Below are 24,753 nucleotides of genomic sequence, written 5' to 3'. Positions count from 1 at the left end.
TTGATCTCATTGATTGTTATATGAAGAGAAACACATATGATTTTTTTTGTCCTGGTGCAGTAGGCACGTTTTCTCTCTAATAATATTCTGTGTGCCTCAACTCATTTTCTCTCTACAACCCAAAATATTTCTACTCTTTTTTTTTATTTTTTTTATCTATTATTGTTAATAGAACGAAAAAAAAAGGTAGAATCTCCCTGTTAATTAAGATGAAGAAAAATTATAAAGGTCCATATGCATTTATAGTCGAAATTAAATATTGATGGTGGAAATGACATTTTGAGACCACATAACAATTTTTCATCTTCCAGTGTGCTTTGGGATGGAAGAAGTTGTAACTATATTTTAGTATAGCCATATACATGTAGTGTAGCTTCTTGCGAACAAACTTGGTTTTAATATGCTGTTAACATGCTTGCAGTGTAGTGGTTAAGAGAGGTGCCACGCTTTGCCACCTTTCATGTTGAATTTCTTGAGCCTCCCAAAGAACATGACCAAGATAAGGATGAACTTTCCTTTGTTACTCCATCTTCCAGAAAACCCTACCCATGAATCTCTGCACGTACCATCGTCTTTCAATCGCCTGGCGCAGCTGTATCCCGTTGAGAACCCTACGTTCCCATAAGCACTGCATACACATTTACTACTTCTCATTCATTTCTCACAAAATGATCGATTCAAAGTGAGATATTCCAGAAAGAGAGAAAATTTAAAACCTGATGACTTCGAGGGTGATGTTGAGCACGTTAAAGTTGAGTGGATCCTCTTTCAAGCTTCTGCTCTCAGTGATGCAAACCAGAATAACGAAAATGGCCAAATAAGAGACTTGAGAAAACACAACACACTCCACTGCGCTTTTTCGTTTTCTCTTACCATCATTTTTCTCCTCTCTTACAGGTAAAAATGAAGTGTACGGCGGAAGGTACCTGTTAGATCCATCGATATACAATTATATCAGAGACAAGTCTCCACCGAAAGTTTGGTTGAGGGCATCTTTATATCAGAAATTACATGTGGCTAGCAGTTAAAGGATGTGGCATAATTGGTGAGATTTTAGTCAAAGAAAGCATCGAATTTTTGGTGGCTTAATATTAAAAAAATAGCATTATCTCCTATATACTTATCCTGAGTAGAGTATTTAAACAATGAATTATTCGTCTGAATAATACTATTAAAAAATTCCTTACTCTTTAGACAAGGAATATAAATAGTTGACAGTAACATGCCTCTACGACTATTGATGTGAAATAATTTTTTCATTAAAACATGCCAAAAGACCCGTTTGTTACAGAAAAGAATCACTTTGTAAAGTAATTATTTCAAAGAAAAGTTTGGTTTGCCTGTATTTAGGTTTTGAAAAAATAATATTTTTCCTTGACGCGATGATCTTAATTAGTAGAGAGGTTAGTAACTTACATCATCACAATGAAGAGTACTAATATGGCTGAAGAGATGGAGGAGAGATCAAAAACAGATTCACCAGCGTGTCTGGCGTTTGAAACTTGAAACAACGACGCTACCACTTTCTCGTACAAATTCATACCCTCCATGATTGTGGAATTCCATTCCACCGACCAGAACATCACATACTGTATAACGTTCAAACCAAACACAGTACCAACCAGGAGGCAACAACGATAAACAGAAAGCAAATGTCTGTAGCCCAGGTTGTTGGGATTCTTCCGCAACTGTGAAAATTCCTCTTTTCCGGTAACTTTTTCCAAAACCATCAGCACAAGTGTGAGACACGGTGGATAAAGGGTGTTACCTAGAAACACATGTGGGAGAATAAGGAGGAGAAGCCCAGAATTGTTCTTGAAAACCATCATGTTCTCGTTGGTGGGGACAAAGCCACAACTGGCAAAAGTAGAAACGACGGTAAACAAAGAAAATGTTACAACGTTAATGCCTTTTTTTTGCAGTACTTGTTTTGCACTCGTTACCACAGTCATATACAAAGACACCAAACTAAAGCCAACAAACTGAACCACCACAAGGTAACCTAACACAACGTAAGTCAGATAACGAAGACAGTTATACTTAAGTCTAACGGATACAACATTATCAGACAGTGTCTGTGTCTGGTTTTGTGATTGTGAGTAAGGAACAGAAACTAGACCAAGCTCAATGTGAGTGGCATGGGTCGGGGACTCATCTGAGGGTGAAGAAGGATTGATGCTGAGTAATTTGTTGTGGATGAGTTTATTCCTAGCAAGTAGAAGATCGAGCACGGAAGTGAAAACTTCCCCGCCAAGAAACATGAGGAGGGTGAGGAGAATAAGTTGAGAATCGGAGAAAAGCTCCATTTCTAGGGCTACCATGCTAGAAGTTGTGGAAGCAGAAACTGAGGTGTAGAAGAGGTCCAAGTCATTAGGGTTAGAAGGGGTCCTTGGTTTTGAAACCTTGAGACCGAGAAAACCTACGACAGAAAGAACGAGGAAATAGAAAAGGTGAAAGAAGAAAGGGTGGAAATGGAAGGGTAGAAAACGAAGGGTGCGTGGGAAAAGAGTAGAAAGAAACAAGATCAGTTTGTTGTTCATGATTGTACTTTCTGAAAGTACAACAAAGTACGCTGAATATCTTAGTTTGGTGTGGATATTATCATCAACATGGAAGCCATTATATAGCAAGAGAATTGAGAGCATGTTAAGGTTGTGCAAATGAAGAAGAAAGAAGAACATGCTTAGTCATTCGATTACAATAATGTTTGAGACACGATCCAACGTCATATTCATACAAAAAGGAGTGGGTGGCGCCGGTACTTAGGTATAAAAAACAACACTGATTGCTCCTATTAAAATCGATGTTTATTGACTTCTCCCAATCATCACTCCCTAAAATACAACTTAGTTCATTGCCACAATTATATTATTTAACAACTGTTGAAATACACTGATTATTAGTATTATAATTCATATAGAATCCAGTATACCATTGGTTAGTAATTAATTTTGTGCACAAATTCTGCATTCATTCGAATGCAAATTTTATATTGATTATAGTAATAATAACTATAATATAATGTGCTCAAATATTGAAAGGTCCTTTTTTTCTTGGCCTTCACTGTTGTTGTGTGAGCCTCTCTTATATTATAATACTATAATAGGATGAGATGTTATAGTGGGAAGACAACGGTGGAGATTTGATTATACACATATTTCATTATACTATTCTTGAACTAAAGTACATACTTCTCCTTTGTGTCTCATATCTCTCTCCCATAATGAATATATCCATTCCTATCCTAAATATTAATTATATATTTTTTTTATATTAAATAAAAACTACAACAAAGAAAGTATGATATTGTCAAGAATTCAATACTAGAAGTATTCACACTTCATTTTCTTTAGTGACAAATTTTAAGGAAGAAAATGTAATTACATAAATATTAAAATAAAGCACTAATTACAATTGTATAGGTCTCAAATAAATATAGAAAAAGCTAAACAATTACACAATTGAAATTTCGTGAAAATTAATGTTTAGAGGTGAAATGCCTTCAAAATTTGAGAATATTGAATGACTTAGTTAGGGGAGAGAATAAAAAATTGTATAGAAAAAAAATAAGATTTTGTTCAAATTATGCAAACCTTTTATGTTATCTAATATATGATGATTGATACTCAAAATTGATAGTGATACATTCCCATATAATAAAAAATAAGTAATAGATAAAAATATTATAAAGAAGTGAAAAAAAATCAAATGTGTGTCCTAAATAAAATCACACAAAACAATATATATATATATATATATATATATATATATATATTTGAGATTGAGACAAAATAGAAAGTATCTAGGAAATTTATGTAAACTTGATATATATCAAATAAATGAATTAATTGAGAGAGAAAATTATAAAAAAAAAATTGTGTAGCAAAAACAAAGTTATTTAAAATGAAATAAAACATCAAAGAGAACAATAAAAATAGGTTATGTAAGTTAGGTAATAAACTAATGAATATGTTTTAATCATATAAGGCCAAGAGAAATAATGTACATAATCATCATTTAGTACCTAATTTTAAAAGTTAATATATTATTCACCCATATCCATGTCTCAAAAAAAAATATATCTTCTAAAAAAATCAGATCAGAATAGTACTTCTAATGCAAATTAATTTATCATTTTTCGTGGACCTCACATTTTCTCCCTTATCGAACACTCACCATGTGCACCTTCATTATCTTGCATTTGGTAGCGTTTCTTTGTATTCTCTCAGTGTTACAACCATGAACTTCCTATTCACGCCACAGAACATGTCTTCTCCACATCAATACCCCACATTCAAAAGATAACTTAAAATACTTTCTCGAAAAAATTCTTTAATTAAAAATTCGAACTACCGATTTCATTAATTTTTCTCAGGTTTAAATACTGTTTTGATTCCGTTTGTTTAGTTTAATTTGTTTTTCTTTTGCGGAGTTTGTTCTGTTTGGCCATTTTTTCTTTTGTGTGCTCAATTTAGTTCATATTTTGATAAATTGAGTTCATTTGACGTCTTTTAAATTAATAATGGCCAAATGTATATACTGATATTGTTTACATTAAAGAAACCATTTTAATTATGAATGTTTATGTTTTGAAATAAGTCCATATTTTAGTTAAATTAATGTCACCATTTCTAGTTCATCATAATCCTCGCCATTCACTCCTTCATCACTTTCATCCTCCATTTCATAACTCTTCACCATCTTTACCACTATCACCATCACTGTCACCACCATTATCATTACCGTCACCGCCACCACCACTAGACTATAAAACCACCCTAGAACCTTCAACCTTTTATTGTACAATTTTTATTAAAGTATTTTTCATGTATTATAATAAAATATAATTAAATATTATAAATATTATATACAACAAATCATTTTTATAGTTAATATAAATTTTTCCTTAAAGAGTTATCACATGATAATATTTTAAATAAATTTAAGTTTGCAACATTACAAAATGTTTCTATTTAATTATTTTCTTAAAAGATATCATACATGTATGATATTTTAAAGAAATTATAGTTCGATTTTTTATTAAGTGTTTTTCGTGTATTATAATAAAATATAATTAAATATTATAAATACTATATACAAGAAATTATTTTTATAGTTAATATAAAATTTTCCTTCAAGAATTGTTACATTATAATATTTTAAATAAAATTTAAGTTTGCAACATTACAAAATGTTTCTATTTAATTATTTTCTTCAATGTATGATATTTTAAAGGCATTATAGTGATAAAAAAAGGTGGTGGAAATTTATTACATATCTAAAACAAATGCATTTGTCTGGATATTACATATCTTAAACTTATCCAAACCTATTAAATTGATTATTGTAGTGAAATTAAAAAAAAAAAAACTGGATAAAACCATTTTAAAAAATAAATAATTAATTATACATAACATCTATAATATTTATTATATTTTATTATAGTTTTTTTATACATTTGTACATGTGTATACTATGCGATGAAAATTGAGATTTAAATCGTATAATTATAAGATCCTACCATTTCCATACCATTTCCATAGTATTTATAAATTAGATTTCATACATAATTGTAGTATAATAAAATCAGCAAAATCGTCGAACACAATCGTTTGAATATACTTTTCTATTAATTTTCTGTTGCACCGATTGTTCATGAATAAATGAATCTAACTTAAATTAAATATAAACTTAATCAACAATTAATATAATTAAAAATTTTCAATTGTTATATATATATATATATATATATATATATATATATATATTTCATCCAATTAAAAATTAATACAAAACTACAATACCACAAATTAGAAATAAATATAATTAAATTTTTATTTTTTTACCCATAAATTTTGGATATTTATTATGTCTTTATAATTTATTTTCAATTCTTTTCGTATTTCCCATACTTTATTATTTAAATATCTTAAAGGTTAAAACTGGATTAATTTATACTTCCACTCAAAATCTGTTTTATCGGTAAAACATTTGTTACTTATATATATATGTATACATACATACATATATATATATATATATATATATATATATATATATATATATATTTGTATAAATTTATATATATTGATATATTTTTGTTTGTTGATATATATGTATGAAAAGTAAAATCTAATGTTATTATCCTTGTGAACCATTCAAGATCCTAAGCATATTATATACGGATGTATACCTTATCAGTTCTTGTCATATATATATATATATATATATATATATATATATATATATATATATATATATATATATATATATATATATATATATAAAGTGTTTGATGATTATATTATTTAAAGTAACAAGTTTATATATTTATATTTTTCCTTAAATTTTTTATGAATGTGCACTTTTCATCATCGAATCAAAATTGTCCATTTGTAATTTTTGGTTTGTATTTACATACTTTTGTATTTTGTCTTCAAGTAAACTTATACTAACTCGTTCCTGTATAAATATCACACATGGATGGATTTGTTGAGATCATACAAAACTCCAAATATTAATACTTTTATTTTTTATTAACAAAAGAGAATTATATAAATAAATAAAGAAAGAAGCATATGGATCTCAACATATACAAAGTAAAACAGATAAAAACTACCAAAGATGATTATTGAATATAAATACTTAATAACTATCACTAACCCTTAAAAGATATATAATAAATATTACCATGTTAATATTATTAATTAAGAACCTCGTACCCAAGAAGAGTGTCGATGTTATCATAAATAATTATCATAAAGAAGGAGCTGGCGTAGTTATAGGAAATGAGTGGAACTGTTTAATTATATATAACTTAATTACAAATCCATGCGATAGAATCAGAGCAATAATTAGTCATTTACAAATCAAAAAGTCTTAATTCAACTTTACGTAATGCCTAATACGACTTTATTCATTAGTGATTTATAAAACTGTTTTTAAACCTGAATAATGTTCCTTGTTTAATCCAAGTAGTCATTCCTTTTCAATTATTAGGGGTTTCAATATTTTTTATTTCAAAATTATTGATGTACTATTATATTATAAATTTCAAGCCTCAAATATATCACTATTTGATGACAATATTGTTATTAAAAACATATCAAATAACTAATTATAAAATAATGTGAAATAGCTAAATTTGATTTTTACGAGAATTATAACTTGTAGCTTACATAAAATAAAATAAAAAAAACATCGTTGACAAAAAACAAACGAACAAATTATATTCCTACGTTTTATTAAATAAGTGTACTTTTAACAAAACATAACATTATTAAACATTTCTTATACATTAGTCTTAGAGGTTAAGATTTAGAACAAATAAAGTGACTTCATTCATTCGCTAACTGATAAAACATCTAACTCCTGGTTTAATTTATCAATAAGTGATAAAACATCTAACTCCTGGTTTAATTTATCAATAAGTAGGTTTCTTTGACACACTTAATTTTCCTAAACAATAATTTATTCATATGAGAATAGATGTCAATAAAACGGGTATGATACGAGTAATAATTCTCTCGTACCTTACTCGTTGGATAAATTTTACTAAAGAGTTCTACTAATAATTTTACTTAAACAATACTTTTTTATTTAACTGTTAAATTATAATTTTGTAACATAGTAATTTCTGTCAAATATTATTAAAATTAATCAAATAACAAAGTGATCAAAGTGTATATTTTACTATATACTCATAAGTATATTTTATGTTGATTTTGAAAATCATTTAACAATAACCAAAATTAAGTAGTCACTACAGTGACAAATTTATATATTAATATATAAACTAAAAGTTATTGATAACTAAAATAATTTTAAAAAATCATTATTGATCTTTAAATTGACAACTAAAATCGTTTATATTATGAATTGATTTTTAAATTAGTCACTAATAATAGTTATCAAAATTTTAGCTACCAAAGGATTTGATCGCTAAATTGGTCTCTAATCGGAAAATTGATCTTTAAATTGATATTTAAACACATTTTTATTAGTAAAATTGATTATTATTCAAGTTTTCTTGTAAGGTGTCTACATATGTATCAAATAATTTTATATTAAAATAATTATTTTACATTTAAAGATTTTCATGATCCAACATTAAATGGTATGACATTTGGCAAACATTACAATTGTGTAATTTGATATTTGCAAGTATGTAGGTGTATCACTATTGTACTTTCAAATATCATATAATTTACATCTGGTTAAAAGTGTTATCATTGGGATCTTCGCATTAAAAAAGGTTTGAAAGCAAAATACATCAAAATAAATAGATTATATAAACAGAATTATAATTTCATAGTAGGAGTACCTTAATCGATCAAAATCAAATAAAACAACTAAAATCAAGTTGGGTTAAGGTGGGGGAGTCAAGTGGATACAATTTTAGCACCAACAACGATTTAGAGTTGGGTCTCGTGCTAACCCAACCTAGTGGCATTTTTTTTTTATTATTGAAGGCTTTTAGTTAGATATTATTTTCCAAGTATGGAAAGCATAATTTCGAAGTTGTCCATACCTTGATTTCTGAACAAAGCCATAGTTCAAAGATTAAAATTGATTCAAGACTTTTGAAGTATCAATCGAAAGTCTAAACAGATATCAGAATTCAAATTGGAAGGTGTCAAAATTTACTGTCAAGAAAAGAAAATTCGAGACAACGGTTCAAGTTCTTTGGTGAACTGAAGTTAATATCAAGATCTTGGTGAACCTTGAAAGTTATTGAAAAGGTTATCTATCTATCCTGGAGGGAAACCTATATCAAAATGTTTTTTTATTAGCTTAAGCTAGTTCGGCTTCAATGAAATTTGCTTTCTTAAAACCTTACTTCTATGACAAATTACAGAAGGCATTAGTGTCTAACATTAGACTACACTTTTACCCAAAAAAATACCAAATGAGCGTTAAATTAGTCAATCAAATAAAAAAGCGTCAGAATACAACATTAGACTGCATTTACCTGAATCTCTACTTTCTTTCCCAACTTTGACAGCCGAAACAAAGATACTCATCACTAAAATTCATGTGCTTTCACAGTTTCACCAGGTGGTTTTTTTTGTTATTCTTTCAACTGACTTATCGAATTCTGTAGTTTCTGAAGAGAGGGGTTGGGTTACAGAATATTTAGTATATAAAAAAATTTGATTAGTAGACATTTCTATGCTATTATCAGAGTGTCAATTTTCATCAAGTCAAATAGAAGAACCATGGCTTGTTTATGCAGACAAAAAATATAGAATCCTTATTCCGGTCAGTTTATCTCACAAATTAACCACATACTCTTACACAAAGTCTAGTACTATCATATTATTTGATTACCGTCTCATTTGATCATGAATTTGAGGTATTTTCAGGATATTATACGAGTTAACAGCAGAACACAAATTTCAAATGAGTACAGCCTAACATGGAGAGGTTTGATAGGTTTACCGTACTTAAAGAGGCAAGCCTTTGCCAATTAAGAAGAAAACACATGTTTGTAGCCTCGTATCAAGGTCTAACTTTATAACCCCCAATTATTACAAAACCAACCTCCACACTCTCACATGAACTTCCTGTAAGGCCTACCATTATCTTCATCTTGCATATGCTGCAACAATAACAGTTCAAATTTACACTAAATTATATGGTCAAGCAAAGAATAGCATTTTTATGTACACCAAAAAAGCAGGTTAAAAAAAAGAGTGAAAAGAAAATTTAAGAATAGCACGCCATTCATGATCACACCACCTATAGTTGAAAGTACATTACAAATGAAAGATCGAACAGAGTCAGCCGGATGAAGCCATACCACAACTTCAACATAAAAAGAACATTTGATAACTCAAGTTAGGCAATATCTGTAAACAGTTTAGTTGCTACCCATGATCCATCTCGATTTTCTCGAGAATTTAAATAATGCATTGCAACCAATTAAATTAAGCACACAGAATTAGGATGCTTGATTTGTCTTTTCAAAAGTTTCTTAGTTTTCAAATGACACGAAATTAGGTTGGTTAGACACAAGTGAAAGACTGTGAGATAGAAGGAGAGGTTAAAAATCAGGCTCAATATTGTTTTTTGGTTAAAAAAATGAATAGAAACAGACATGAATACAATTTGGATGAAAAATTTGATATTTTACGAATAAAAATAGGATTAAGAGAGAAACCGACGGGGATGAGTGAGCGAAGGCGAAGATTCGAAAAGAAAGGGAAGATATTCCTAAAGCCCTAAAATGTGAAGAGGAAGTGAACAGATGAATTGAAAATTGGTAGGGACATTCTCTTCTGTGCACACACACACACATACATGGATAATGACGAAACCTAGCTAAATCGAATTCGAAATCGAAATTGAAATTGAAATGGAAAGAGCAGCATGTTAAATATGGATAAAGGGACTCACGAATTCACGGACAATGCCCTTGTAGACAAGGACGGGAATGGCGATGCCAAAGATGCCAACAAGGGCGAGGTTGCGGCGAGTCCAACGGAAATTGAATTCCAGATTCTCTCTGGCAGTGCCCCAATCCTCTATGAATTTGTTCTTGTTTGCTTCCATTCCTCCTCCCATCTTCTTCTCTTTTTCTTTCTCTCTCTCTCTCTCTCTTCTCTTCTTCCTTCTCAGATCCAATCCCTCTTTCTCTTCTTCCTCTTTCTTCTTCCCCTCTCCCTAACTTACCACTCTTTCTATCCATGGGCCTAGGCCCACTCCTTCATTATCTGATACTACATGCTCAAAATATCCACGCCATTTCTTCATACACCTCCATATATTTACTTCTGCACTTCCATAAGTGCAAAAAATTCTCACTTTATCTTTAGAAAAAAATATAATAAGATTATACAACTTGGAAATTCTTTTAGCCTTCCAATTATAAAATCTTGAAATTATTTTTAACTTTTGAGATAGTAGAATCTAGTAATTAAATTGTATAATGCGTAATCGTGTTTTTCGATTATGTAATTGACTACATCTTCTTATTGAAATAGATTTTAGATGGTATATTTTATAATATATTATAAAATTTTATAATATTTAGATTATACAATTCAAAAAAAATTAAATTCATGGATAATTTTTCCAAAATTGTAGGAAGAAGGGACGGTGAAGGTGCTTAAGATATAATGTGACTTTTAATGCTTATAGCATAACTATTCATTATATATATCTACGTAGAGTTAATTCAAACAAGTTTTAGTTATTATATATAATATAAAGAAAGTATAGGAGTTATGGAGGAAAATGAAATGGGAGAAGGAAGGAAGAAAATAAAATGGAAGCCATATATTAAGATTTTAAAGAAGAAAAAAAAAAGGAAGAGAGGGTGAGTTTGTTGATTCATTGTTTCTTTCTTGCTGTTTCATGAGATCAAACTAAACACCACACAAACAAGCTCTTCCTGCGCCTCTGTCTTTCTTCCTAATTTTGTGTATGTTTTTTCTTGTTCCTTCTCCTTAGCCTCTGGGATCATAGATGGATCATAGATTTCATGTGTGGATGAGAGAATGGTGGTGGAGGGATTCAAATCGGAAGCTTCTTCAATCAACACACCACAAAATGCTTCTTGTTTTTTTTTTTTTTTTTCTATTTTGTTTTATCATCCTTTCCTCATCTTTTGATTTAACTCTTTCACTTTCGTTTGCAGAACTTCCTGTGGAAACATCGTCATCTTCTTTCTTACGTCTCTCACTCTCAACCAACCACCCCAAGCGTCTCTGTTCTTCCATTCAGGTGCGCCTTTCAACATTTCCATTATCTTCTCTTTGATTCCAAATTCCACCTAACTCTGTTTTTTATTATTGCAGTTTCTTACCTTTCTTCAGTTCTTGTATGTGCAAAGAAATTACACACCTCCATTAGTATTTTTCCTGTTTTAATTGCATATTATGCGTCTTTCAACCTCCGGGATTTGATTGCATATTATTGGACACTCATAGGTCTCCATACCTGAGCAAATCTTGTCCTTATTCAAATCCCTCAGCACGCGAAGCTCCCTTATTTGTGTTTAGTTCCTTTTCTTACATACACAACCAAGTCAATTTTTGTTTTTTAGCTATTTGGGTTACATGGGATGATACAATAACCTCTGGTATCTTTCCAACGCTGAGTAAGTACTGGATTTAAAGGGTTAAACTTTAACCATACTAGATCTTATTAGTTGTGTTCTCTCATATCCATGTTATACCTGACTATTATGACCTTCATGAAGTTTACTATTAATTTCGTTAGATGCTTTCTTCCCTTACACTTTGAGTCATGTATGAAGCAAGTTAAAAATAAAAATGTTAATACCAAATCCTTTGCTGTTAATCATTGTTTCTGAGATTGAAAGGACGTTTTGCCCCTATGCTCAAATTATACCAGCATACTGAAAGGATTAAAATATACACTCCAAAAGAGAACTTGAATTTTGGCTTATCGAGAAATTCTAAAGACACATTCTCTCACACTTACACTATACATGTTGGCCTTTATTGGGCTAGCCTTTAAATTGTTTTTAAAATTTGCCTTCCTGTTGGCCTGGATGTTGTGCTAATGTAATGAAGGTATAAAATATGAAATACATAGCTCTTTAGGGGGATTAATGTAAAAGTCTCAGTAAATATGATAATGAGAAGTCCTTTCCAGTATGGGATATATTCAATAATGGTTTTCTGCATGATTAAGAATCTATTCCGTAAGAGCATTAAGGTTATTCTGTACTGTCATTTGCTTCACTAGTTATTTAAATATATCTTCCAGGAAAATCAGATGCATCGTGCTAAATTTTCTCTTACACCCAAGAGTGAAGTCAAGGACTTGACAGGTTCAAGTTTTCACAGTTACAAGCAAAGCAGTCCTCTGGATCCCATTGACGTTTCTTCATCTTCGGATGATGAAAAGGACCTCGCTAATGAAAATGTGTCTAATCAATTAGTCCTTTATGATCCTGTGACAAATGGAAACAATGCAATCGAACTTGCACCTGATCCTCTCCGGTGTGAACCTCCAATGCTATCGAGAAAACAACCTTCACATTCAGTTCCTAGAATTTTGCCTTCAGTTGGTGCTTTCACTGTTCAATGTGCATCCTGCTTTAAATGGAGGTTGATTCCAACAAAGGAAAAATATGAAGAAATCCGTGAACATATTCTTGAACAGCCTTTTGTTTGTCAAAAAGCTCGGGAATGGCGACCAGATGTATCTTGTGATGATCCAGAGGATATTTCTCAGGATGGCAGCAGGATTTGGGCTATCGATAAGCCAAATATTGCGCAGCCTCCGGCTGGATGGGAGCGACTGCTAAGGATCAGAGCTGAAGGAAGCTCCAAATTTGCAGATATGTATGCATCCGTTATGGACCCTTTTACTTTGACTTGTCATTGGAATAGAAACACCCTTGTGCAATGATGCAATACTGGTTCTTTCCATCTATTAAATAATTCTTTGGGTTAGGAAATATGATTTTATGCAAACTTTAACTTGTTATTGTAATATTTTAACATTTCAGATATTATGTGGCACCAACAGGCAAGAGATTACGCTCAATGATAGAGATCCAGAAGTATGTTCTTGCTGCATTTGTTTTACTGTCTTTGCAATGTTACCTTGAAAATTACTTTACCTTTTTCTGAATTATTATTAGTATTGACATTGGTTTCCAATCTTATAACTTTCCTTCTCATGGCGCCTCTGTATTTTTAGGTTCTTGACGGAACATCCTGAGTATACAAGAGATGGAGTTACGCTTTCACAGTTCTCATTTCAAATACCAAGGCCATTACAAGAAAACTATGTGAGGAAGCGTTCCGCTAGACTTACCTCTTCATATGAAGCCAGTGGACCTGTTGAACATGAGCAAGGTACGTACAATTTATAATAAATTACGTGTAGGAATTTAAATGTGAGGTGAGGTTTTAAACATGATGCACCAAAATTTGTATGGATAAAAAATTAAAGTAGAGAAGGCGCAATTTGTATTTCCATTTATGCACCAAAGTATTGTATTTATGATTTATATTGTATTCCAATGGATATGAAAGACGTGATCTTCTCTAACGGTTAGAATGCAGCAAAAAAAATGTCATTCTAGCAACCCTCTTCTGAATGAAACATGTGAATACTAAGGATTTTAATGCAATGTTATAATGGTTATATGTATGATGCAGTGACTCCTCTAGCATGGTTAGGCCCAGAAGACCATGGTGATTTGCATGCTGGAAGACTGAGGCTTCCTGTTCCTTTCATGGGATCCCATGATCTTGATTCTATCGGTATCAGCCCTCCTGCAAAGAGGCAAGCAACTCAGAACTCTTTTCATAAAGAGGACCTGTAGTTTGATGCTTGTCTTCTCGGTGTGGTGAAAACAGAAGGACCCTGATCAACTCTCTATATATCCTTTTCGATGGAGCATTCAAGGTTTAATATAAGTTTTCCAAATCATGTGGGATAACAGTCTACAGAAGGACCGTTGTCTCAGCGACTCAAGATCTTGGCCTTCATAGTAAAGTTGTATTTTGTATGTGAAATTTTCAGGTGTGGAAGGACTTTTATTTGTACAAAAAGAAAAATGGGTGCCTTCCCTTACAGAACATTTAAGCCTTGTTGAGTAACATTCTGATGTGAAAAATGGCGGGTTATTTGTTTGTAATAGTAAGTTAATGGTATTTGTTCGTCATTTGAGCTTCTTTTATAAATTTTTTATTCCACGCCTATTGTTTGATTGAGATCTTAAGCAACAAGGGAAAAGTGTTATCTTTTATAATGATGGTGCACTTGGTGTCGTGAAAAAGGATAGCATCAATAACGATGACAATAATAACATGGGGACATGATGATGATAATTTTGAGGACCAGTCATCATACGTACCTTAGGCGAACATGGGTTCTGTAGACTCTAGTGTGTCTTATGTTGGAAAAAGAAAGGTTATGAAGCTTAGAAATTTAAGTGCCTTGGCACATTTGATATTTGGATGCATTCAACGCCAAAACAAGCACTCGGAGTTGACGAGGGTATCAATATGTCAGCCATGTGTCAAACAACACCACACTTCTAGAACGCACCAATTAACAAATGACTAATTTTTGGCTTTTCATTATATAAGGTTGCTACGTATTAGGTATGGCTTTACATTATCATATGAATGTGTCAAATATGTTGTTTGGGGTAGGGACAATCTAGCAAGGATATTTCTCATGTGCCACAATGTTGTTCTGTTTTCCCTTGAACTTTAAGGATGCTATCCGACAGTTGCATCATGTAATGTAAACCAGAATTAGAATGAGAAATAGAATCAGATCTTGTTGGACACACCACCGAACCACTTATTCCAACATGAGTGCAGTTAGTCATCATATGTAAACTGCCCAACATGGCACAAAGGAAAGGCCATATTTATTTTATCTGATGTTCCTTCCACATTGAGATTATACAAATATTTGGCAGGATGTAATATTATTAAAAAAGAATCAGAATCATTTATCAGAAATTAAAGAGAATTGGTATTTCTGTTGGCAACAACTTTAATCTGTGAATAAATTGATTAAGCTATGTTGTTGTTGTGTTATTCATGTAATCAACAATATAATTTATAGAATCACATATTCTTGACTACTGCCGACAACAAACACAAATGGCTATAAAAGAAAGAATAAACGACACAAAAATTTTACATAGTTCAGTATAATGTGTATGTTTAAGTTCACAACTACACGAGTGTATTTCAAACTTTACATAGGGTCTCTTATATAGTAAAATAGATAACCACATCTCACACTTTCAAGCGATGTGGCACTAAATCAAACACCATGATACTAACCAGTCATAGAAAGTTGTATTTGAAAAATTGAGATGTGTAAAATATTGTGACAATAAATTTGATTAGGAAAGGTAGAAGTTATGGGTGTGCATGACATGGAAAATATTTAATTGGGCCAGTTTTGGAGCATGGCTTGTGGAGGAATGAAAGTGCAGCAAGGCCCAAAAAATGTTGATGAGAGTAGTTGGTTTACATTTAGTGGTCACGGATGGCAGATGCAATGATGAGGAACTCAGCATATTTTACATAGTAAACCTTATTTTGGGTCACTTTCGGAATCAATTATTGGGAAATTTGGAAGAGTCAAGTGTTTGGTTGGATATGATCAATCTCAACAAATTCCATTCTCACACTCTTAACACATACCATGTGCACTCTATTAAATGCCCTTTGGCTCTTATCTCCTCCCACTCGATACCTCATCATTTGCTTTTTCATAAACACTTTTTTTTTTCTTTCCCATTTTCTACATATAAAATAACCATTCTTAAGATGTTGTTATCATTTAATACGATGTTGATGTTTTTTTGTTGAAAACAAGATGAAGAAAATTGAACGATGGAAAAGTGAAGGTGAGAGTGATAAATTAGAGGAAAAAGAAAATTTGGAAAAGGATGGAACCTAAACCTACCTGTCAAACAAATGGGGTCGAATGGACCAAAAAGAATGTCCGGGGAGAATGAATCTCGTCGCCAAATGCAAATGCAAATGTAAATGCACATGTTCAAGCCTTAGTATTAAATACACTCCCACTTCAACCAAAGTACTAACTTCAACCCCAAACTACATCAACATCACACAAATTCAAATAATCACTTTAGATTTTAGTGTAAAAAGGAGAAAGTTGAGTAAAAAGACTCAAAAAGTTATTCTTTTTAAGATTTTCAGTTGAAATTAATGTTTAATATTTTGCGTGAGTTTGAAATACTCGTGTATATTCATAATCTTTGGAATCCTTGGTAGATTAAGTTAAGAATGATGTACAAATAATAATAATTAAAAAATAGTTAACACAGCTTATAGGAATAGAATAAGAAGAACGGCACATGGAACATAGAAGAGGAGATTTTGGTTCCACCGTGAAATCAGGAACGTATAATACACACTTTATTCTCCCTAAACTCTGGCACAGCCTCAATCAACTATTTCTTGGTTGTCTTTAACAAAATAATCAAATTAACTCGTTTTTATTAAAAGTTCCACGTCGATTAGAGATAAGACAATTTTATAATATATAAATGAGATGTAAAACTAACCTTATAAACTGATTTTATGAGGTTGAGTTAGACTTAAAACACACTTCTAATATGGTATCAAAGCTATTTTTAAAAAAAAAAATTAAAACCTATTCTAACAAACTTTTTTAAACATTATATTCTACCCACTATCGAACCACTAACCGTTAACATACCACTCACTAATTTCTAGTGCCACGAGATGAATATAGCTCGACAATCCATTTCTAACATTCTTAATTTTTAACTACAAATTTTTGAGTACCAATTATTGAAATCGATGAGATTAATGAATTTAGTTTTATGTTCGACATAAGTGAAGTTGTTTCCGAGTCTGACAATAGTCACCGACAGCTGTCAAGTCTTAACAACGTTATATATAGACATGCAAAGGCAAAATGTTTGAGAATCGTACAGACTCGTGAATCACGTTATCTATAAACAAACGTCACAACATCACAAATGAAAATGAACACGATTCATAGAACATATATAGGATAGAGTAGAGTGTTGACCTTGCTAAAATTAAAATTAATGTTTGAACATGGTTCGTTAAAGAATGAACAACGTTATATATGAATCTGGTTCTTGCTGGGTGGGACGCGAATGGAATCAAATGTCTCAATCTCATCTTGTTGCAGAAACAAAATAAAATGTCTGACTTTAATTACTTAGCTGTTCACATAGATAAAAGATTAGGTTAATTAACAAAGTATTCACATATCTAACCTTAACAAACATTATCCCCTTTTATAAAAAAATTAACCTAGGACACTTTAATTAACGTGTTTCGTTTAATAAAAAAATATATATTGCAAAGTTTGTTTAAAAATTTATAGCATTATAGAGCTAAGTGAGATCTTTCAGATATTTAAATGAGTGATCCAGTGAAAGGAAAAGTTTATTTAAAGAAGTGATCCTCAAGCTATTTATAGGTTGGAGAGTGCACAATTTGTGGGGAAATGTAACTCTATAATCATGGTGTTACATGTAGATTCTGAATGCTTTAAATAAATAATAACTACTAATATATACTAATTTTACAAATTATTTAAAAAATGCATAAAAATGATAATCTAGACTGGGATATTTGCCACTTAACTTCATCATTATTAGTATTTTATTACCTTCACTTCTTGGGGGCTAGTTATAGGAGTGCAACCACATGATTACGACAACACTGGAAACTTTATGCAAACTTGTTAATGGATTTTTATGTATTTTTTAGTCAGAAAAAAATGTAAAGCGTTCCATTTAGATAAAAGAAAAGGTGGGATAAGAGTGTAAGATCGCCTTTTATTATTAAAAATTTTTATATTATATGAGACTTTTCTTACAAATTTGTTAAAAGAATTTGCAACAAAATACTTTTTTCTGTCATTTTTTTTTAAATCTTAATTAATGGGTAATTTTTTCATGAGTAATTATTTTTTACAAAATTATAAAATTTACAAGTATTTCTTACCAGATTTGTTGCAAAAAGTATTTTATACAAAATATTTTGCAAAAAAAATCGTAATAATTTCTTGTAATTTTTTTTTCACAACAAAAATTGTAAATATTTCTTAAAAAAAAATCAAAACAAAATTAATTTTAGTGATATTTTTTATCCATCTAACTCGGATCTTATGTGATTTCAGTTTCTTAGAAAATTTGAAGACAATTTTCAAAATTACCATAACTCTTCTTTATTTCATTTACTTGAAATCTACATATTATTATTTAAATATTTAAAATATATGCAATTTTTATCTTCGCCTAAAGACAATGTCTAGACGAATTGTTAATTGAATTGTCTTTAGATTTAAGATTTTCAATATTTTTCAATTATTGACTTGAATAGTTGTCCTGTGTGTTACTTACAACAATAATTATAATTTTTGTCATGTGTGGTATGCAATAACAATTATGTATCAAACCATTATTATATGTAGTGTATGTAAGATGAAGATGAGATGACTTGTTCAAATTAATTTTTTCTATCCCAACAATCTAATAAATTATAGTCAAACTTTCACATTACAAAAGTATTATAATGATGTTATAAGGTTTTAATGATAATAAATGATATTTAGTTTTGATATGTTATTAATGATTTACTCCAAGTGCTCAGAAAACAAGTTTAGTTTCTTTTAAATCATTATACCTAAATTCCATGTATAACTTGAATATCACTTTTATAACAAGATAAATTTATGTTTAAATTTGTCACATCGTCTTTTGGAGTCGTCAATGATTGATTTGTTTGTCTCAAAAAAGTTTCTAAAATGATTTATAAGCCTTCATTTATTGTATACTAAATTTAGTATTATTAATTTCTCTGAACTATTTAAATAATTAACAAAGTAAAAGTTATAAAGAAATACAAGAAAATGAACATGAGTTAAATGAATCAAATGAAGGAAAAAAAATACGTCTACGAAATAAACCAACAAAGAAAAAGAAAGAAGAAAATAACTACATAATGAAAGCAAAAGATGACTACAACGTCACAGGAACATGAAAATACAATAGTAGCTCAAAGGAAAAACATGAAAAAATAATAATAGACTAAAAATGAAAAAACAATAGATATATGAGTATATATTATAGAAAATATAACAACGATATTGTAATGAAACACCAGGAAATAACATTTTTAACAGTAATTTTAAAGCAATCTTCCTCATACAATTAATTTAAACTTAAAAAATCTTACACCATAATAAAAAAATGTTAAAAGTATTTTCGAACAAGTATTCTTATCAAATATCCACTTTTTTTTCTGAATAAAGGAAAAAAATTTGTATGTATATATCATTTGACAACCTATTTATAAAAGTATTTTAATCATTAAAAAAATTAAATTCCGTATTTATAAATGAAAGAAAGAGATCGAAAGATAAAATAATGAATGTGTAAAAGTTATTGAATTTCAAAATAATAGTGTCCTAAAATAATTTAGACAGTGGGTTAATTAAAAAAAAAAGGGGGCAGAAAACCAAATGTGGCAATTCAAACAAAATTAGTTCTGTATGTTATGAGATGGAGGTTACGTAAACGTTCTGTAATAAATTTTAAGCTTCTATATGCATCTTTATGGGTAATCTATTTTATTTATTTTAAAACTAGTAGACAAAAAAAAAACACGTCTTCATATGTTTTTAAGAAAATATTAATAAAAGAAATGCGTAATGTATAAGTTTAATTATTTTCTATTTTTATTAAAAAAGTGTCAAATTAGTCTTCTATATTTTTTAATTTTAATCTGAATTTGATTTTTGAAAAAATGATATAATTTAATTATTTTTGTTAAAGTTTTTGAAACAAATTAATGATTTTTTAACAATATTAAAATTGTTAATAAGGATGATTTGTTTTGTTTGTGTAATTAATATAATCATAATGTCAATTTTGATAAAAAAAATTAATTTACTTCAATAAATTATTTAACAAAATTTTCAAATTGCATAAAATTATGACCAAATTGAAACTACAGATAACTAAAAGAATAACTTGACATATTTGAATGAAAAGAAAGAACAAAAGATTAATTAAACTTAATCTATAATATGTTTCATAGTTAAGACACGTGTAACTGTTTTGAATATTTACATTTTATTAATTTTAAAATATAATTAAAAATAAATTAAGAAATATAATTAAAAATAAATTAAGAATATGAAATATGTTGATTAAAAACAAAGAATCTACATTATTATAGTTATATTTTATCAATTAAGTCTTTTATTTATATTTTATTGTGTAATCTTATTTGATCTATTGTAAAATACCAATTACTATTAGCTTATGATTGTTTCTGCTTATTTACGGGAACAGAATAGAAGTGGACGTGAGTGTTGTATTGTATATGCTGATTTGAGCTGATTTACAAAGATAAATTTGAAGGAGTGGGGAAGAAAGTAATCTTCTCTGGAGTGAGAAGATTTGAGTGGTAAGTTAGGTCACACCCAGTGCAATTACCCTTTTATTTTTATATTTTTTGAGTTTTTCACTTTTAAACCTTTTTTTTTACCGTATTGAGTTTTTTCTTTTACCTTTTTTACTGTGTTGTCTAACCAAATTCCTAAAAACACAGTTGTCCTCCTATATGCATTGGCGGTGGTAGAGGTTGACTTTTAAATATTGAATGATTTATTTTAAACCGTTGAGAGGGGTTGGTGGTGGTCTACTTATGTTGAGAGGAGGTGTGATTTCTTATGGCCATTTCCAGAGAAATTGCTTTGCTTGGTTTGTTTGTTCCTTAAATCCATGTCAATTTTACTTTTCAAATCTGAGAGAAATAGATAGTTGATGAGCTTATTGTAATAATTATATTCTAATAAAATCCATAATATTTTCTAGCATGTTTATACTGTTAAAACATTTTTCTACATAACTATCTCTGTGGAGTGGACAACAATGACAACGATGAGACATTGATAGGTGAAGTTGATCGAGAGTTGATGGAGCAAGACATTCAACCATCCAACACACAAAATCGAAATGATGATTATAGGTTGGATCTAACCTTGTAAATCTTATTATAAATAATATATGATAAACCATGAAAACAATTAAAATGTTGTATTACGTACTTGAATAAATGAAAATGTTGTGGTCGATTCATTGACACATTAAGTTATTTGATTGTCATTAAACATATTCATATATCATTATGTATTCATTTTTTTTAATAGTTTACTTTCATTGTGTAGGTAAATCATGAATAGAGGAAGAAGTGAGTCGTTTGGTGGACTTAGAGAGTTTACTAAATGGACAACAAAAATGGACTTCAGGCTACTAACGACCATGGTTCTACTAACATTCACAGTTGACGAAGCCTATTTAGGCAATCGAGTTGATGGTAGCTGGACAACGCAAGCTTATAATAACATTGTAACCTCTCTTTGATAATTGCATTAGGCAAAATAAATAAAAATAATGTTAAAAATCAACAAAAGACCTTGAAGGATAGATGGTGTGAGGTTCATGACCTCTTTGCTGGACTAAGTGGGTTCTTATGGAGTGAATCAATCAGACTTTTTGGAACTGAAAATGAAGTGTGAGATGACTTGATTAAGGTGCACTATAAGCCTTTATTTGCAATTTACAATATTCAACAATATGCATTGTCTTATTTTCTTTGTGAAACTCTTTTTCTTTCTGCAAGCAAAACCCTCTACTGCTAAGTGGAAAATCTCGCCCATCAAACACAATGATTTGATGGAGGAATTATGGGTGTGATAGAGTCACCAGACATGGGGTGATCACAACATGCCAAGAAAGACGACGCCTCCAAACACATAACTACATTGTTGATCTTAATAGTGACATGGACTACATTTCAAAGGAGCTTGCATTTGAAGCTACACTAGACAACCCTCCTCAATCACCCCCACACGTTGACTCTTATAGTCCAACACCTAATTCATCCATTCTGTCTGCGGGAACATCCTCCTCCCGAGGCTCAAAACAGAAGGCCTTTATGATTGTTGTCGTTGAAACACAATTTTAAAATCTAAATACAAAACTGGATGTATTTGTTAGCACAATTGATAGAGGTAACACCATGTCAGAAAAATTATTCACATACGCAAAAAGACAAGTCATGAGAACTGAACGTTAAGTGGTTGCAATAAAAAGAATAGATGAACTACTGACAAAACAAGTGGATAATATGACAAAAATGTTGAATTTTCAATAATTTGTAATTGATATTTGACATATGTTAGTTGACTTGTAAATTAAAATGATCAAATACTTAATCAATATTACAACATCTTTTATATTAACCTTTTAAATGTCATATGATTGTTCGAGATATCTCAACAATGTCGTCTGAACAATGTCGTCTGAATAAGTTAATCAATATGATGTATTGATATTTTAGAACGAATAAACTAATATATTTAATATTTATTGTGCTGTTTAATACAAACTTTTGATAACTATTTTAAAAAATTATCGTTGTTATTTTTATCTTTTGAAAAGTGTACAATAGCAATAATACAATAATAATAATAAAAGTGAAATGCACGAAACTCCGCTCAACTCCGTTAAACCAGCCTTAATTTCGGCTGCTTTACGGTGCACGCTCACCGGCCCCCACCTTTTTATTTTTTAAGTTAATACTATTTTTTCATTTCACCTTTTCAAAAATTATTTGTGTTCTTGTTTATTTTGTAACTATACTTCTTAATGAAAATTGAATGGTAACTATAAATTTTAAATTCATCATATTAATTTTTAATAATTTTTATACACTATTTTTCTCCTTTTTTAAAAAGTAATATATATACCAACACATGATAATAAATGACCATAAATACGTTAAATTAAATATAGTAAACTAAAAAAAGTTATTATTAATAGAAAACAATCAAATACAACCAGTTAAGTATAATAGTAATATTATTATTATAATTAAATAACTTTAAGTACCATATGTTCTTATACTGTCCAATACCAATTGAGATTTATTTCTTTTGGTATTTTTTATTGAAACATACACGCAATTTAATAAAATTAGAATGTCCAAAACTCATGCTAACGAGGCATTTAGATAAAATAAACTTCCATTACTTGTCACATTTAATCAATCAATTTTATATTTAAATCAACACAAGTACGAGAGATCATTTCTAACCCTTCTTGTCTGAATTTGTATCAAAATAAAATACAAAGTCACACATCTCAAGAAAAAAGTAACTGTATCTTGATAATAAGTCTATTATCTTTTAGATAAAATGTTCACACATCATTTTCTTAATAATAACATAATCGAACTCGTGCAAAGTTAACAGGTTCATATTCTAATATTTTTCATCCATGACAGTGAAACAACATTATTATTTTTTTAAGGTTCTAAAATGGTTTTCAACAATTGTTTGGATATTACACCAACTTTGAATGAAAGAATTGTTTCTGTGAATTTTCTTTTTTTATTTAATTTAATTTATTTTTTAAATAAAGAATTTTCTTTTGACCAATTTATTGTGTATTTATTCATATATTTGTCTGCATTGTCTTCTCTGTGTTTTTGGAAGAAATGAAGAATTGGAATTGGGAGAAGAGACATTTGAAAGTGGATGGTCAAAGCATTGGGACCTACACCTCACCTGTGGAGGGAACATGGCCTTTGGAATTGGGACCCTCTCTTCTTTCCATGTTCCAACCCCACTCATCCTCATCAACAACCCACCACACATAACACACCTTCTCAAAATAATAATGAAAAAAAAAGAAAAACTCACTCAAATAACTGAAATTATTTTCCTCTAATACCTCTCATCACTCAAATGCTTATTTATGTCACTAAAAATTTAATTAACTAAAAATTTAAAGTTATGTTATTATTATTAACTAAAAGTAACTAATTTAAGTAGTTATATAGGTCTCAATGAGACAGTTGTTCGTTACTTAGATGTGGGATTGAAAAAGTAATTTAAAATAGAAATATTTACTTTTTTATGGTGGTGTTAATAAAGAGGAGGAAGAGATGAGAGAGAAGAAATATAAATAATAAATACAGAATAAGTAATAAATAAAGAAAGAAATAAATGAAGTGGGTGTACAGCAGGCATGTGCAGGTAAACTCATTTGCGATCACTCCAATAATAGAATGTCACATGATCTTCATTTTTCCTTCTTCACTCACCCACTTCATCTTTTTTCTTTAATTATAAAACAACAATTAATCAAATCCAAATTATGATTACTCTATTTGTAATCTTAATCATAAT

General features: G+C 29.8%; 3 protein-coding genes across 9 annotated transcripts; 1 reads left to right on the top strand and 2 right to left on the bottom strand.

Annotated features, from left to right (window-relative positions):
• Positions 1–216: 216 nt before the first annotated feature.
• On the bottom strand, positions 217–2,606 carry LOC114181296 (sodium transporter HKT1-like). Its single transcript, XM_028067715.1, has 3 exons — positions 1,417–2,606; positions 717–926; positions 217–628 (listed from the first exon to the last, which is right to left on the bottom strand). The coding sequence occupies exons 1-3, from the start codon at positions 2,538–2,540 to the stop codon at positions 430–432; spliced, it is 1,533 nt and encodes a 510-aa protein (XP_027923516.1). The 5' UTR covers positions 2,541–2,606; the 3' UTR covers positions 217–429.
• Positions 2,607–9,272: 6,666 nt separating this feature from the next.
• On the bottom strand, positions 9,273–10,672 carry LOC114181346. The gene is made up of 2 exons (XM_028067771.1): positions 10,399–10,672; positions 9,273–9,601 (listed from the first exon to the last, which is right to left on the bottom strand). The coding sequence occupies exons 1-2, from the start codon at positions 10,564–10,566 to the stop codon at positions 9,554–9,556; spliced, it is 216 nt and encodes a 71-aa protein (XP_027923572.1). The 5' UTR covers positions 10,567–10,672; the 3' UTR covers positions 9,273–9,553.
• Positions 10,673–11,198: 526 nt separating this feature from the next.
• LOC114182242 (methyl-CpG-binding domain-containing protein 2-like) lies at positions 11,199–14,684 on the top strand. Of its 7 annotated transcripts, XM_028069060.1 has the most exons (8): positions 11,263–11,425; positions 11,642–11,727; positions 11,802–11,824; positions 11,934–12,103; positions 12,739–13,319; positions 13,487–13,540; positions 13,681–13,838; positions 14,145–14,684. In XM_028069060.1, the coding sequence occupies exons 5-8, from the start codon at positions 12,748–12,750 to the stop codon at positions 14,309–14,311; spliced, it is 951 nt and encodes a 316-aa protein (XP_027924861.1). In that variant the 5' UTR covers positions 11,263–11,425; positions 11,642–11,727; positions 11,802–11,824; positions 11,934–12,103; positions 12,739–12,747; the 3' UTR covers positions 14,312–14,684. The 7 variants fall into 7 exon arrangements, with proteins under 7 accessions (XP_027924858.1, XP_027924859.1, XP_027924857.1 ...); XM_028069059.1 differs by having other exon boundaries at positions 11,802–12,103; XM_028069062.1 differs by lacking the exon at positions 11,263–11,425 and having other exon boundaries at positions 11,596–11,727.
• Positions 14,685–24,753: the final 10,069 nt, after the last annotated feature.

Source organism: Vigna unguiculata, chromosome 4 (assembly GCF_004118075.2).
Source record: "Vigna unguiculata cultivar IT97K-499-35 chromosome 4, ASM411807v1, whole genome shotgun sequence".
Classification (NCBI taxonomy): domain Eukaryota; kingdom Viridiplantae; phylum Streptophyta; class Magnoliopsida; order Fabales; family Fabaceae; genus Vigna; species Vigna unguiculata.
The sequence above is the reverse complement of the archived record's forward strand: the minus strand, read 5'-3'. Positions and strand labels throughout refer to the sequence as shown.

Coding starts and splice junctions, on each gene's coding strand:
- LOC114181296 (XM_028067715.1), bottom strand. CDS start 2,540: ATGAACAACAAACTGATCTTGTTTCTTTCTACTCTTTTCCCACGCACC. Junction 927..1,416: donor GTACTCTTCATTGTGATGAT/GTAAGTTACTAA, acceptor TGGATCTAACAG/GTACCTTCCGCCGTACACTT. Junction 629..716: donor ATCACCCTCGAAGTCATCAG/GTTTTAAATTTT, acceptor ATGTGTATGCAG/TGCTTATGGGAACGTAGGGT.
- LOC114181346 (XM_028067771.1), bottom strand. CDS start 10,566: ATGGGAGGAGGAATGGAAGCAAACAAGAACAAATTCATAGAGGATTGG. Junction 9,602..10,398: donor AGGGCATTGTCCGTGAATTC/GTGAGTCCCTTT, acceptor TTATTGTTGCAG/CATATGCAAGATGAAGATAA.
- LOC114182242 (XM_028069057.1), top strand. CDS start 11,470: ATGGATCATAGATTTCATGTGTGGATGAGAGAATGGTGGTGGAGGGAT. Junction 11,728..12,738: donor GTCTCTGTTCTTCCATTCAG/GTGCGCCTTTCA, acceptor TATATCTTCCAG/GAAAATCAGATGCATCGTGC. Junction 13,541..13,680: donor TCAATGATAGAGATCCAGAA/GTATGTTCTTGC, acceptor CTGTATTTTTAG/GTTCTTGACGGAACATCCTG.